This window comes from Castor canadensis, chromosome 3, assembly GCF_047511655.1.
Source record: "Castor canadensis chromosome 3, mCasCan1.hap1v2, whole genome shotgun sequence".
In the NCBI taxonomy this organism is placed as follows: Eukaryota; Metazoa; Chordata; class Mammalia; order Rodentia; family Castoridae; genus Castor; species Castor canadensis.
In genome coordinates this window covers 36,120,759-36,134,593 of record NC_133388.1, presented here as the reverse complement: position 1 = coordinate 36,134,593, position 13,835 = coordinate 36,120,759, and the positions used below count along the sequence as shown (strand labels likewise).

At 37.1% G+C, this 13,835-nt stretch overlaps 1 protein-coding gene across 1 annotated transcript in view; it reads right to left on the bottom strand.

The window, feature by feature from the left end:
• The window catches only part of Synj2bp (synaptojanin 2 binding protein), a 42,649-nt gene that overhangs the window by 8,675 nt on the left and 20,139 nt on the right, over window positions 1–13,835 (bottom strand). The window contains exon 2 of the mRNA XM_020174835.2: window positions 7,861–7,997. Coding sequence (XP_020030424.1) covers window positions 7,861–7,997 — 137 coding nt within the window. The remainder of the gene's footprint in view (window positions 1–7,860; window positions 7,998–13,835) is intronic.

Here is a 13,835-nt window from a genome sequence, read left to right as displayed (position 1 = left end):
AAAGTACTCTCACATTTCACTGATCCTTCTACACTGCTCTTCTTCCATCTTGACTCACCATCCTCTGCTCAGATGAAGCTTAAGTCATTCACTTTTTCAATCCTCTAATCTTCCTGTCACAATCTTCCTTCTCCAAGAGGTTCATAATATTCTCTGTTAGGTGTCTCCTTGTTAATATCCTTGGTGAGTGAATCTACCAATATTTTTGCCTTATAGACTGCTACTCAAATTAATAGTTTCCAGTTCCATTCCACTTTAGCTACCAACTGACATATTTGGACATGCTTTGGCTCCAACATCTCGAAATCTTAAAAAACTGATCATAATTTCTATTCTTTTCATACTCTTCCTCTTTATCTTCATCAAAGTCTGCAACCCTTTATTTTTTATTTTACTTTTTTTGGTGAGACTGGAGTTTGAACTTGGGGCTTTGCAGTTGCAAATCAGGCACTCTACCACTTGAGCCATACCTCCAGTCTGTTTTGCTCTAGTATTTTTGGAGGTGCGGCTGCAAGAATTAGTTGATCAGGCTGGCCTCAAACCACAATCCTCCCAATCTCAGCCCCACAAGTAGCTAGAATCACAGGTGTGAGCCACTGGCACCTGTCAAAATCCCTAATCTTTTAACACTTTACTGGTATCCGTACCCATCTAGGATACCAGTAAAGCACTTGGTAAGTCATTAGAACTCCTCATCCCCAAGATCTTCTGTCATCTTTCAAGGCCTGGGCAATATACTGCATCTACCTTCCTTGCCATCATTGAGTTGGATATTCCTGGAGAAAGACACAGTCACTCTCTACTATAGATCCCATATTAACTAACACTAGCTCATCCTTAAAACCCTACTAACTCCACCAGCAAACTCACCAATAAATATCCAGCAGTATCTGTTTCACACCTTTTCCACCATCAAACCCCATCCAACTTTCTCTCTTTTCAACAGATTCCTTTGTCTCACCTTTAGTGAGAATATTAAGGGCATCTAACACACTCTTTCTTTTCTTCCCTTCTCCCTCAAAGTTTATTGATAACCCTCTAACTGTTCCTTTCCTCTAGGAAAGAGTTCTCTGAACTCTTCCTTTATCAAGGCTATTCCTATCCACTGATACTCCTAATTATAGTTCTTCTAGTCTCCTTATAGAACTGACAGGCATTTTCCTAGTTCCTTAATTTTTATCTTTTGCTGCTCCTTCTCAACTAAAATCATTTTTCTCTATAAAGAAAATAATACAGTATTTCTTGGAACTCATAGCTGCACTCTTCCCATCTTCTCTCCTCTTTCTTTCACCACAAAACTGTTCAAAGAACTGTTGGTAAACACTACTTCTACCACCTCAGCATCAATTCCCTCTTTATTCCCTTGCAATCTCATATAAAATGGGAGGGAAAAACATGCTCTCCTGAAGGTTAGCAGTGACTTCCAATCACCAACTCTTTTTTTTTTCCTTTTTCTTTTATTATTCATATGTGCATACAAGGCTTGGTTCATTTCTCCCCCCTGCCCCCACCCCCTCCCTTACCACCCACTCTGCCCCCTCCCTCTCCCCACCCCCTCAATACCCAGCAGAAACTATTTTGCCCTTATTTCTAATTTTGTTGTAGAGAGAGTATAAGCAATAATAGGAAGGAACGAGGGTTTTTGCTGGTTGAGATAAGGATACCTATACAGGGAGTTGACTCACATTGATTTCCTGTGCGTGCCAATCACCAACTCTTATGGCCCTGTCTCAGTCTTCAGACCACCTCTTCCCTTTTGTAATTCTCTTATTGTGAATAATGAACATTTAGTTTTCTTAGTTCTTAAATTTTTCTTTTCTTGATTCTTCTCTCCTTTCCTTCTCCCTAAGGTAAATAAGTGTACTTCACTGTCAGTCTCCATCTTCTTTCCTTCTCCCCCATGGTGATGTATCACAATTTTAACCACAATCTGTAAAACAACTCCCAATTTTTATCCTACTTTTACTTTTGTGATTTGCTAATTTCCTGTTGGATGCCTATACTTGGGTATTCTGCTAGATTCTAATTTAATATATCCAAAGCCTCTTCATAACTTCCCACAAAACCAGAATAACCTGACTTCCTTGTCACTACCATCCTTTCAGATGAATATTTTAATAACATTTTTAAACCCACTGTACTGCTAATCTTCACATATAATATTTGCCAAATCCTAAAATCTAACACAATGCCATCTCTCTATGCTATTTTCTTTCCTATGGACTATGTTAGGCTGTGGATACTCTTAGTTGAACTTCTGTAATTGTCTTCTCTCTGATCCAATTCCTCTAAATTTTCATCTGACCTATACAAACACCATGTCTCCAGATCAATCTTTCTTCAGTTACAATTCTGTGAGTATCATTTTACTGCTCAAGACACAAAAACTGGGGAGCAAGGAAAGAGTGCATGCTTGGTTCCTCACATTGATATGCAAAGTGGCTCTAACCTGCCTTTTCAGCTTAGTCTCTTACTACTCCCTTTCATATATCCTCTGCTCTAGCTGAGCCAGGAAGCTCACTGACCTTGGGACTTAGAATATATTCTTATCTTCCTTCCTGTACTCAAGCTATATTCCCTTTCAAACTCCTATTCGTCTTTCAAGATTGATCTTAAAAGGGACCAGTCTTGCTAACTACAGTACAGAAATAAATACAGGGTTTTCTAACTGATGGGACTTTGATTTCAGTTTTTCACTTCGGATTATGCCTTTGGTTTTCTTGATAGATATGCCAAAGGGGAGGAACTTCACAATAAATTCTCAATGACTCAACTTTCTAGTTAATGCCTAGTAGAGAGATCAGGTATGATTATAGTAAGAATGCTCACTTAAATAATTCAGCCCATGTGTTAACTATTTCTCATTGCAAAAATATAGGCATTTTCTATTACAGATATTCAAATAAATTAAAGATGCAGCCATGTCAGCAAATGCTAAATCATGTCATAACTCCATATCAGAGTCATCAGCACCAAAGTTTCATGGTAATATGAATGCAAGTGGGATAACTGTGTCATTTTATGACATTCATGGTAGGAATATTGAACTTCAATTAATCTTTGCTAGAGTAGTAATTCTAGCAATTTTTAACATTTTTATTATTATAATAAAATGTGTATTCATTCCACAAATATTAGTTCATTTAGCTTTCACACAGAAGTATCAAAGCCAGGATTCAAACTAAGCAGGCTTAGCTTTAAGTCTTTACTTTAAAACACTAACCTATACATAGGGCTTCAGGCTTGCTAGGCAGGTGCTCTGTCATTAGAGCCACACCCCAGTCTCCCCTCCCCTTTTTTTGGGTTTAATTTTTCAGGTCTGGGGCTAGCCTCAGAATGTCATCCTCCTCCTATGCATCCACTTTAATGAGTACTAATCTTAGATTACGCTCTAGATATTTACATTTTTTGCCACAATCCTGAATGAGTCGTATTTTTTGCCTATTTTTTTTAAAATTAAAGTTGAAGGAATAAAAAGAAATAGGTTATCTAACACCCAGTTAATCAGGTCCAACCAATAGTTGAATGAATAGTTGAATTTAGTTCAGTGAATATTCATTCACTAAATTAGACCCTGTTCCTGCTACAGGCCAGATTGCTAGAGATTCAGATATTAGAAGACAATTCTCTTTCATAGAGGTACTCTGTCTAAAGCACTCCGCTATAAATTTCAATATCTTTTCAGTTGGTTAGATGAACATTTGTGCTGAGTCTTTTCTTGATTTCTAACCTAAGGGCAGAAACCAGTCTTTCATTTTCTTTGTAACTTTCCACAGTACCTGGCACAGTGCTATGAAGGCCAGTCAAGTACAACAGTTGATTACTGTGGATGACTAACCAATTCTTTCATTCATCCAATTAAGAATTGGCCCAATCTATGCCATTTTGTTTATTGTAAGAGGTTTGGTTAAAATGGAGCATTCACCTATGCAGCATAAAATCAGCAACATCACCCCGAGCTGCATAAAAACGCAGAGCTCACTCAGGATTGACTATTCTTAATAAGCTATCTCCTTTTACTTAGGTAGACATGCAGAGGAAATAGGAAGTTATTTTACATTTTTTAACAAAAAGAAAATGCCCCAGCTTCCAAGGTAACCTATCCCAGTATCAAATCATCTCACCAACACACTCACACAAAATGAAAAATGGGTGAGGAATTTCCAGCCCTTATCCTAATTTTGGATTCTTCCAGTAATACTAATGCGTGTTTTTGCTTCAGACACAACATAACCTCAGAAAAAAATTTATACTGATTTATTCTGAATATCTAAAAAAATTTTTTTAGTGTAAACCACACGGTGATTATAAAAAATTAAATTTCACTTTTGGTGAGAAAAGAGGAAACTGCATTATATGTCATGTAGTCATTTATTTTTAGAACTTGAAATTTAGACATGGCTATTATTTAAAGAGAATGGAAAGATTAAATCAATAGTCAAATAACTTACATGAAACTTACAGATTATTTAATAATATTTCTGTTAGTCACCTAAAATGGATGTGTGCTACGAGCACACTTTTTTGTTTGATTACCAAAGTTACCAGAAAAATTAAAGAAAAAAAAAAAAAAAGGAAAGGGATCTAGAAAGAATAATTTGGGAGCAAACTCTGAGAGAGGAAACTGGAGTCAAAAAACGTAGACCCGATGTGATGGAAAGATTATGCTATCCTTTCCTCTTGTATACGCTCCATCTTTTTTCTTTTCTTTATTATATCCCCTGTATATGTCTTCTATCTTTCCATCCTTTGGCATTTTCCCTTCTATTCTTTCACATGTTTTTTGGCTAGAACAGAAACATATCATTCTTTGTAATATATCTTATATCTTTGTAATGTTTAATATCTTACATATCTTTAAATATTTCTTATATTACTTTGATAAAGTAAAATACTCTTTGCTATAAATTTTAAAGTTGGGTTACCTGAGCTTTTTGGTCAACTATTTTTCTCTTCATTGACAATGAATTCTCACCATCCATCACTAACCTACAGTCCTGTTTATTTTCTTTCTTGTCACTCTTTCTCAAATTTTTATTAGTATATATTCATTGTACGGGGGGATTCATTATGATTCTCAACAGTCTTACACTGTACATTGGTTAGGTCACCCCTGCCACCTCCCCTGCCCCCTTACAGTTCTTTTTAAAAGCTAAGAGTCCTTCCAATAATTTTTCTTTGTCAGGCAGCAGCCCACACAAGATTCATCTCAGATTATATCTAATAAATTCTTTCACACTGATGTTTACGATTGTTTTTTTCCCTCTGTAATTCTATCCTTTGTAGAAAGACTAATCAAGCCATCTACTGTTAATTTACCATGCAACTTTCTTTTTAGGCTAACTAATCTCAACTTCTCATTTACCTTTTAGGAGGCAATATAGTATACCGGTTAAGAGCAGAGGCTCCAAATTTGGACAGACCAAAATTTTAGTAACCTGACACTAGCTTTGTGACCTTGGGCAAGCTGTTTGACATCACAGACTCAGTTTTCTTACCTGCAAAGTGCGTATAATGATCACACCTATCCTATAGGGTTACTATTTTAAAAGATGAAGTTTAAAGTTCTTAGCAAGCTAGTTGTCATTTAGTATTTAAAAACGTCTCATAATTTTCATTTTGCAACAATTTACCATGAATTGAAGCTTTTCAAGTAATACAGCTCTCTCCTTAAGCCCTGTACTGGGCAAATCTTTCTTTATCTAGAGAGCCTAGGCTCCAGTATTTGGAGAGATTGTGATTTGTATGTCAAAATACTAATATGCTCTATTGTTAACAACACACTTGTAATTTTTCCTTACTGTACTACTGCCAAGTTGGTTCATATTTTTATAATATCTTTCTCATGGAAGCTTTAGAAAATAATCTGCTTCTAAATTCATCAATATCCTTTTGAGATGAACGATGGCTTATCATTGTCCCCACCTCACAAATTAATAAAGAGGAGAAGCTTAATGGGTTGAAACATGACAAAAGCAGTCAATGAAATAGACGGAATAATGCCACCCATGATACTATATTTATATTCTGGATCAGTTTGGACACATACTTAAGATTCTTGAGTTAATTTATGTAGATCTAATAGCTTCCCGTTCTGATTTTCTGGGTAATGTGTCTTTATTTATTTATTTTTTTAGTTTTTATTTATTTATTTTTTGAAACAGGGGTTTGCTATGTATCTCAGGCTGTCTCAGACTCACTATGTGACCCAGCCTACTTCAGATTCTCAAACTCCTGCCTCTGCTTCCTGAGTGCTGGGACTATAGCAATGTGCCACCATACTTGGCTAAGTGTGTCTTCTTAAAGAGGCATTCAAACACCATACAACTAAGCCCCAAACTCAAATATTCGGATGACAAATGCAGAAAATGTAGGAATTCTTTTCTCTCCTTTTTATCTCTACATCCACATACTGCTACCAAATGGGCTGAATATTGGAGAAGTGTCCAATAAGCTAACAACTAAGAGAACCAGGATTTCAGGAATATGACTTCTAATCACTGGTCGTTCAAAAGGGAAAACACAAAACTCTTAATAAAAATCTTTAAACTAATATATCTATCTTATGAATATAGGTACAAAATCAAGTCTTTTGAGTCTGTTAAGACTCCTAATCAAGACTTGTTTGAGTCTGTATTTCATTCATTTACCTCAGTCTTTCCCCAACTTCGCCCTACTGCTATTCAATTCAAAAGAGAAAATAGAGAATAGTTATCTCCTCTCAGTCCATCGGACCATGGTCCATGGCTCACATGGAGAAAAACGTAGAGGCTTCTGCCAGGGACACCTACTCTAGTTCAAATTTTGCTTTATGTCTAGTTCTTTGAAGCCAGCTCTAACTCACAGAAATATCTTAGATAATATCTCACCTCCTCAGCACGTCTCCATTCTTTATACCAATCATCTATACTGTTTTCATACAGATAATAAGCTGACCATCTTTAGCTATCTCTAAAGGTTAACTGGTGGGAATATTCTGTACACATGTTTATAAGTGGAAAAATGAGACCTGTTGAAATTATTCCAAGAATTGGGGGAGGAAAGATAGGGGAGAATGATGGAGGGGGTGAATTCAACTATGATATATTGTAAGAAATTTTATAAATGTCACATTCTACCCTAAGTACAACAATAAAAAATATATATACATAAAATGGTCTAATCTCCCCCAGTCGCAACAGATAGCACCAATAGCAATACATTTCTGTTCCATTTAGAACAGAAATGGAAAGTAAGGCAAGAGATATATTGTGCATTTTAATAGTTTTTAAATTCTTTTGCCTATATTCTTATTTATGTTTGGCTTATTCTAATTTAAGACAAGGAATCTGCGAATCTGTACTTATCAGCTATCTTTCTGGGTTTGTCTGAATTTCCTAAACTTGTTCATTTATGAAAGATATTTTGAGCTCTGTGCTAAGGTATAAGAAGTAGAAAAAGATCTGGTCCCTCCCCTTGAAGAAATTCCAGAAAAATAATAAAATTAATGGTTACTATGTAATAAGAGACATTAGCAGGATGACAGCACAGTTGATGGTTTCCCAAGTCAAACCGCAATCCAATTTTTTACCTTAATTATTGGGTAAGAAAGGGCTCTACGACTGAACAGTCTAACCTTAATGCCTACCCTCCTCCTTTGAAACTAAGTTAAATCCATAAGGGCTGCTGTCCTCCCAAGAAAAGACACAAATTAGTGTTTTAATCAACAAAAGAAAAGTGATAAAGTAATGAAAGAAAGACAAAAATTGTGGGTTTTAAATCTCTGTATCCCACACCACTTCCTTACCTCTCTGTTTTGTGGTTTTTGAACATGGGTTTGGGGATCAAAGTACAAAAAAGAGGGCCGAAGCCAGTTCTCACCGAGAGGATCTTATCACCCTCCTGGAGCCGCCCATCCAGGGCTGCAGCCCCATTCTCTTTGATTCGGCTGACGTAGATGCCACTGTCATTGGAGACATACTGTTGATCTGTCCCACCGACGATGTTGAAGCCCAGCCCTGAGAAAATAATGGAGTAAAGGAGATGGGGGTGAAGAAGAATGAAAGACATTAGAGAAGAAAAGCAGGAAGAGAGACTAAAAGCCTACTGGGGAAAAGAGGCTGGAAGGTTGAACTGTGAGGTACCTAGTGAATAGTCATAAACAACCTCAGTAATATCACCAACAAAGGCCAAGAGTATCCAGTCATCTTGATCACTGTTTGCATTTTTAATCCTGCCTAACCTGAGTAGACAACCTAGTGGGAATGAGATTCCCAACCATACCCCCCCTCCATACTTTGATCCTCCCAAAATTTTGGAGAGTTTGTGTATAGTAGTTTTGGGAGGTTTTTTTTTCCTGTTTGTTTTTTTTAGGGGCAGGAATAGTGGTATAGTATAGGTGTTAGCAGGAAAACTCCTTCTTCATGGTAGAATTAAGTCACCAAAATCACTCTTTCTACCTCAAGTACAAATAATCGCATACAATGATGGCCAAGTTTTATGCAATGTAGAAAAAACTGACTACCCACTGATTAGCAACTCAACATTTCCCCTCCCCCAGTCCTTGGCAACCAACATTCTATTTGTTTCTATGAGTTTGACTATTTTAGATGGCCATAAAATTTTAGTTATGGAAGATGAGTAAGTTCTAGAGATCTATACAACACTGTGTCTATAGATAACAATACTACATTGTACACTTGCTATATCCATGAACCAAACACTAAGTTGTGAAAAGGATCTCGCTTAACAGAAACCGCGGTCATGAAGGGCTTTTGTTGTTTTGTTTTTCTACCTATGCATTTAAAAAAAGAAAGGAAGAAAAAGGACCTTCTCTAGGATTTTGTTTGTGTCAGCTATTGTTATAATTCAGGTCACAGGCCAAAGAAAGATAATTTTAAATAATTAAAAAATAAAAATGTGTTGGTGTAGCCGGGCACCAGAGGCTCACATCTGCAATCCTAGCTAATCAGGAGGCAAAAATTGGAGGATTGCAGTTTGAAGCTAGCCCAGGCAAGTAAGTTTGGACTACTTATCTCAAAAATACCTAACACAAAAAGGGCTGGTGGAGTGGCGCAAGGTGTAGGCCCTGAGTTCAAGCCCTGGTACTGCAAAAAAAAAAAAAAAGGGTTGGTGTAATTGGATGGAATAGTAGTCTTACTATGGACCAGTCTAGTACTGGTCTCAATAGAAAATGGGTACCTAGAGAGACACTTGCGGGCTTTCTAAACAGTTTTCCCCAATGGTGGGATGAAGATTACACCTGAAGATGAGTACTAACACATCACCAGCAAATCAATCTGTGATTTAAAGAAAAACATAAAGAGAGAAGCAGCAGGAAACCTGTAATTTAAATAGCACACCTTGGTACAAGTAGTCTCTATGGCCAGAGAATTTAAAGAAAGAAAAAAAAGGATTTAAGATACACAATACTGTTTTCTTAGAACACCCTTAGTTTGTTTTATAGAAGTTTGGAGGTATTGTGGAGGGGCTGATAATTTGACACAAGGTGAAAAGGTAGAGGGAACCAGATTATGGGTAGCTTTGTAATGATTTCAAAACTGTGGCAGGTTTGAGCAAGGGGTGAGGCCCACAAGCCTCTCCCAATGCTGGTCCACACTGTTTAGAGACAATCTTTCAATGAAATCCAACATCCTCACTAAGGCTGGAGTCCCTCACCAAACTGCTGCTGCCTCAGGAGGCCATGGGAATGAGGAACAAGTACTAGTGGTTGAATGTAGCACAACAGTTAGCAAGAACAGGGACTTTGCTACAGGTTATTTAAAGCTGTAGAACATATTTTTAAAAAGAAAAAAGGTAAGTGAAAGAAATCTTACTGAGATTTATTATAAACAAACAAGTACAGTCTATTACCTACCCCCGAAAATCACATTGTATAGGTACACTTATAATTCATTGTTACCTCTGTTATAAATGAAACAAACCACTTAAAATGGAAACTCCTAGATTACCTGATTGCCCCTTCTTCAACCACACTTACAGAACTGAAATCATCTGTTACTCAAAGCCTCGATGCAATCAATGAGTTACAACAATGTTGAGTAGTGCCACTACAGTTCAAACCTGGGGCTGAGGATATAGATCAGTAGTAAACTGCTTGCCTCGCATTGTGGAGGCCACAAGTTCAATCCCCAGCCACCACCACCAAAAAACAAAAACAAAAAAACCCTGGTCCCTACATATACCTATATAATACCCAGTTCATATGTTTAATACAAATTATTGATAATTTACTATGTGTCAGGTTCTATTATGTTCTGAGGAAGACAAAGCTAAAATCGCTGGTTTAACCACAAATACCAGTGTATCCTTCTCCCTGTCCCTTTTAGGTATTGCAGAAACAAATCAGTCAGAAGAACTAGGTCTAAGTTCAACTCCTTACCTTACCAGACTTGTGGACTGAAGCAAGTCAGTTTACCTCTGATCCTTAGTTTCCTTTTCTATAAAAAAGGATTAGAAATTCTGCCCTCTCTACCTCAAAGAGTAATTGTTAGGAGTCAATAACATAAAATCAGAAGACAATTCTTTGTAAAATACATAGTAATTGCTATATTGAGGTAAGGCACTGGAATGACTGCTACATCCCCAAACTAGAGTTTGGTGGAGAAAGGATGAATAAATATACAGTACATTGTAAAAACTCCTGGGAAATGGAAAACATTAAAAAATCCACTTACCTATAAAAGGAAAAGACTGGATTAGAACTCAAACTTACTGAAGTTAAGTACGTCTATGATCTATGAGCTAGAAATCCCCTTTAAAAATAGTTTCTGGCACAAGTGATATTTAAAATCTACAACAATCATCCAGCACATGTACCAACCAACTGGAACAGATGCCAGCTGGAAACAACCAGAGGTAGAAAGGCTATCCAGTACATACTGCTAATTATCAACTCTCCTCCAGAGAAAAATCTTTCATGAGCAGGATGATTTCCTCAAGACATATTTTTTAAAAGTGAAGAAATATTGCTTACTGAAATCTTGTTATAATATGCCAGTAAATTTTAAAACATGGCAAAATTAAAATGGGCTGCTTGGTCTCTAACTTATGTGAGCAGTCCAAAAACAAACAACAACAACAAAAAAGTGCAGGTGGTACAAGAACGACACCACTATAGGACTGGGAGAAAAATAAAGTATGTGTAAAAGAAGCACCCTGGAAGCTAAACAAGAAATGCCTTCTGGACTCCTCCTGACTCTAAGTCTGGAACCTGAACCTAATTATAAGTAAGAGCAATGACAAGAACAACAGTTAATATTCATTGAGCACTTAATAGTATGGTATATACTTTACTTTTATCAGCTGTGTCCCAGAAAAAAACTCTTTCATGCATAGGATGATCACATGTCCTGGTTTGTCTGGGTCTCAGCATATACCTGCTATCCTAGTGTAAATAAGAGTCCCCTTTCAGACTGGAGTTGAGGCTCAAGCCATAGAGCACCTGCTTTGCAAACATGAAGCCCTGAATTCAAACCCAATCCCACCAAAAGAAAAAAAAAAAAAAGACTTCTGTTTCAATTTCATTACTCATTTAATTTTCTCAATGAATACATAAGGTATTAACTTTTTAAAGAAGAATTTTTAAAAATGAGGCATGGAGAGAACTTTTTAGTAACTTTAAAAAGTCACATAGCTCTGGTTGATTTCAAAGTGTGAGTTTTTAACCACTTTGCCATGCTGCATTTCTGTAGAAGATATGAAGTGGTTTAGGTAGAAAAAAATTCTTTTTAAAGTCTTCTAAGCCCTGCTAGCTATCTTAGGAACCAGCTAGTCTTTGGAATGGCTCTGAATAAACAATGTTGAATAATGGCTGTAGAACAGTCTCCATGAGTCATACATTCCAGAGGAGGAACTTAGCACTCTGGAGTTTTGTCACTGTGGTCCAGGTCCCTACTCCTTACCTTCAGACTAGAGAAGGAAAACCCTTAACTTCATTCAGATTCTTGTCTATAAAATCTAAAAGCTATTAAGTAAAAGATCAGTGCTTAGCCTGTTATTCTGGAAATAACAGAAGACTTTTTCTATCTCAAGATCAATTCCATTAATTTTTCCCAGACATAAAACAAACTCTATTGGACATAAAACCCTATCTTTTTATGGTAAAAATATATTTAATGTAAAATTTAGCACTTTAACAATTTTTTTTGGGGGGGGGGTGGTATGACTGGGTTTTGAACTCAGATCTTCGTACTCCCAAACTAGGTGCTCTACCATTTGAGCCACACCTCCAGTCCATTTTTCTCTGGTCATTTTGGAGCAAACTACTTGCTCAGGCTGGGCTTGAATCACAATCCTCTCGATCTCTGCCTCCTGAGTAGCTAGGATTATAGGTGTGAGTCACTGGCGCATTATAACAATTTAAGTGCATAATTCAATAGCATGGCAAGTACATTCACAGTGTTGTGCAATCATCACCACTATTTATATCCAAAACAAATAATAACAACAAAACCCTCTCTGTACCCAGTAAACAATAACCCCTTATCCTCTCCTTCCTCCACCCCTGGTAACTTCTATTATACTTTCCGTCTATATAAATTTGTTCATGTACCTCCTATAAGTAGAATCCATACAATTTTTTTTGTGTGTTTTTATTTCACTTCGCATAGTATCTTTTTTTTTCATTTTTCTTTTATTATTCATATGTGCATACAAGGCTTGGTTCATTTCTCCCCCCTGCCCCCACCCCTCCCTCTCCCCCCGCCCAATACCCAGCAGAAACTATTTTGCCCTTATTTCTAATTTTGTTGTAGAGAGAGTATAAGCAATAACAGGAAGGAACAAGTGTTTTTGCTGGTTGAGATAAGGATAGCTATACAGGGCATTGACTCACATTGATTTCCTGTGCGTGGGTGTTACCTTCTAGGTTAATTCTTTTTGATCTAACTTTTTCTCTAGTACCTGTTCCCCTTTTCCTATTGGCCTCAGTTGCTTTAAGGTATCTGCTTTAGTTTCTCTGCATTAAGGGCAACAAATGCTAGCTTGTTTTTTAGGTGTCTTACCTATCCTCACCCCTTCCTTGTGTGCTCTCGCTTTTATCATGTGCTCATAGTCCAATCCCCTTGTTGTGTTTGCCCTTGATCTAATGTCCACATATGAGGGAGAACATACGAGTTTTGGTCTTTTGGGCCAGGCTAACCTCACTCAGAATGATGTTCTCCAATTCCATCCATTTACCAGCGAATGATAACATTTCGTTCTTCTTCATGGCTGCATAGAATTCCATTGTGTATAAATACCACATTTTCCTAATCCATTCGTCAGTGGTGGGGCATCTTGGCTGTTTCCATAACTTGGCTATTGTGAATAGTGCCGCAATAAACATGTATGTGCAGGTGCCTCTGGAGTAACCTGTGTCACAGTCTTTTGGGTATATCCCCAAGAGTGGTATTGCTGGATCAAATGGTAGATCATTATTTAGCTCTTTAAGTAGCCTCCAAATTTTTTTCCAGAGTGGTTGTACTAGTTTACATCCCCACCAACAGTGTAAGAGGGTTCCTTTTTCCCCCGCATCCTCGCCAACACCTGTTGTTGGTGGTGTTGCTGATGATGGCTATTCTAACAGGGGTGAGGTGGAATCTTAGCGTGGTTTTAATTTGCATTTCCTTTATTGCTAGAGATGGTGAGCATTTTTTCATGTGCTTTCTGGCCATTTGAATTTCTTCTTTTGAGAAAGTTCTGTTTAGTTCACATGCCCATTTCTTTATTGGTTCATTAGTTTTGGGAGAATTTAGTTTTTTAAGTTCCCTGTATATTCTGGTTATCAGTCCTTTGTCTGATGTATAGTTGGCAAATACTTTCTCCCACTCTGTGGGTGTTCTCTTCAGTTTAGA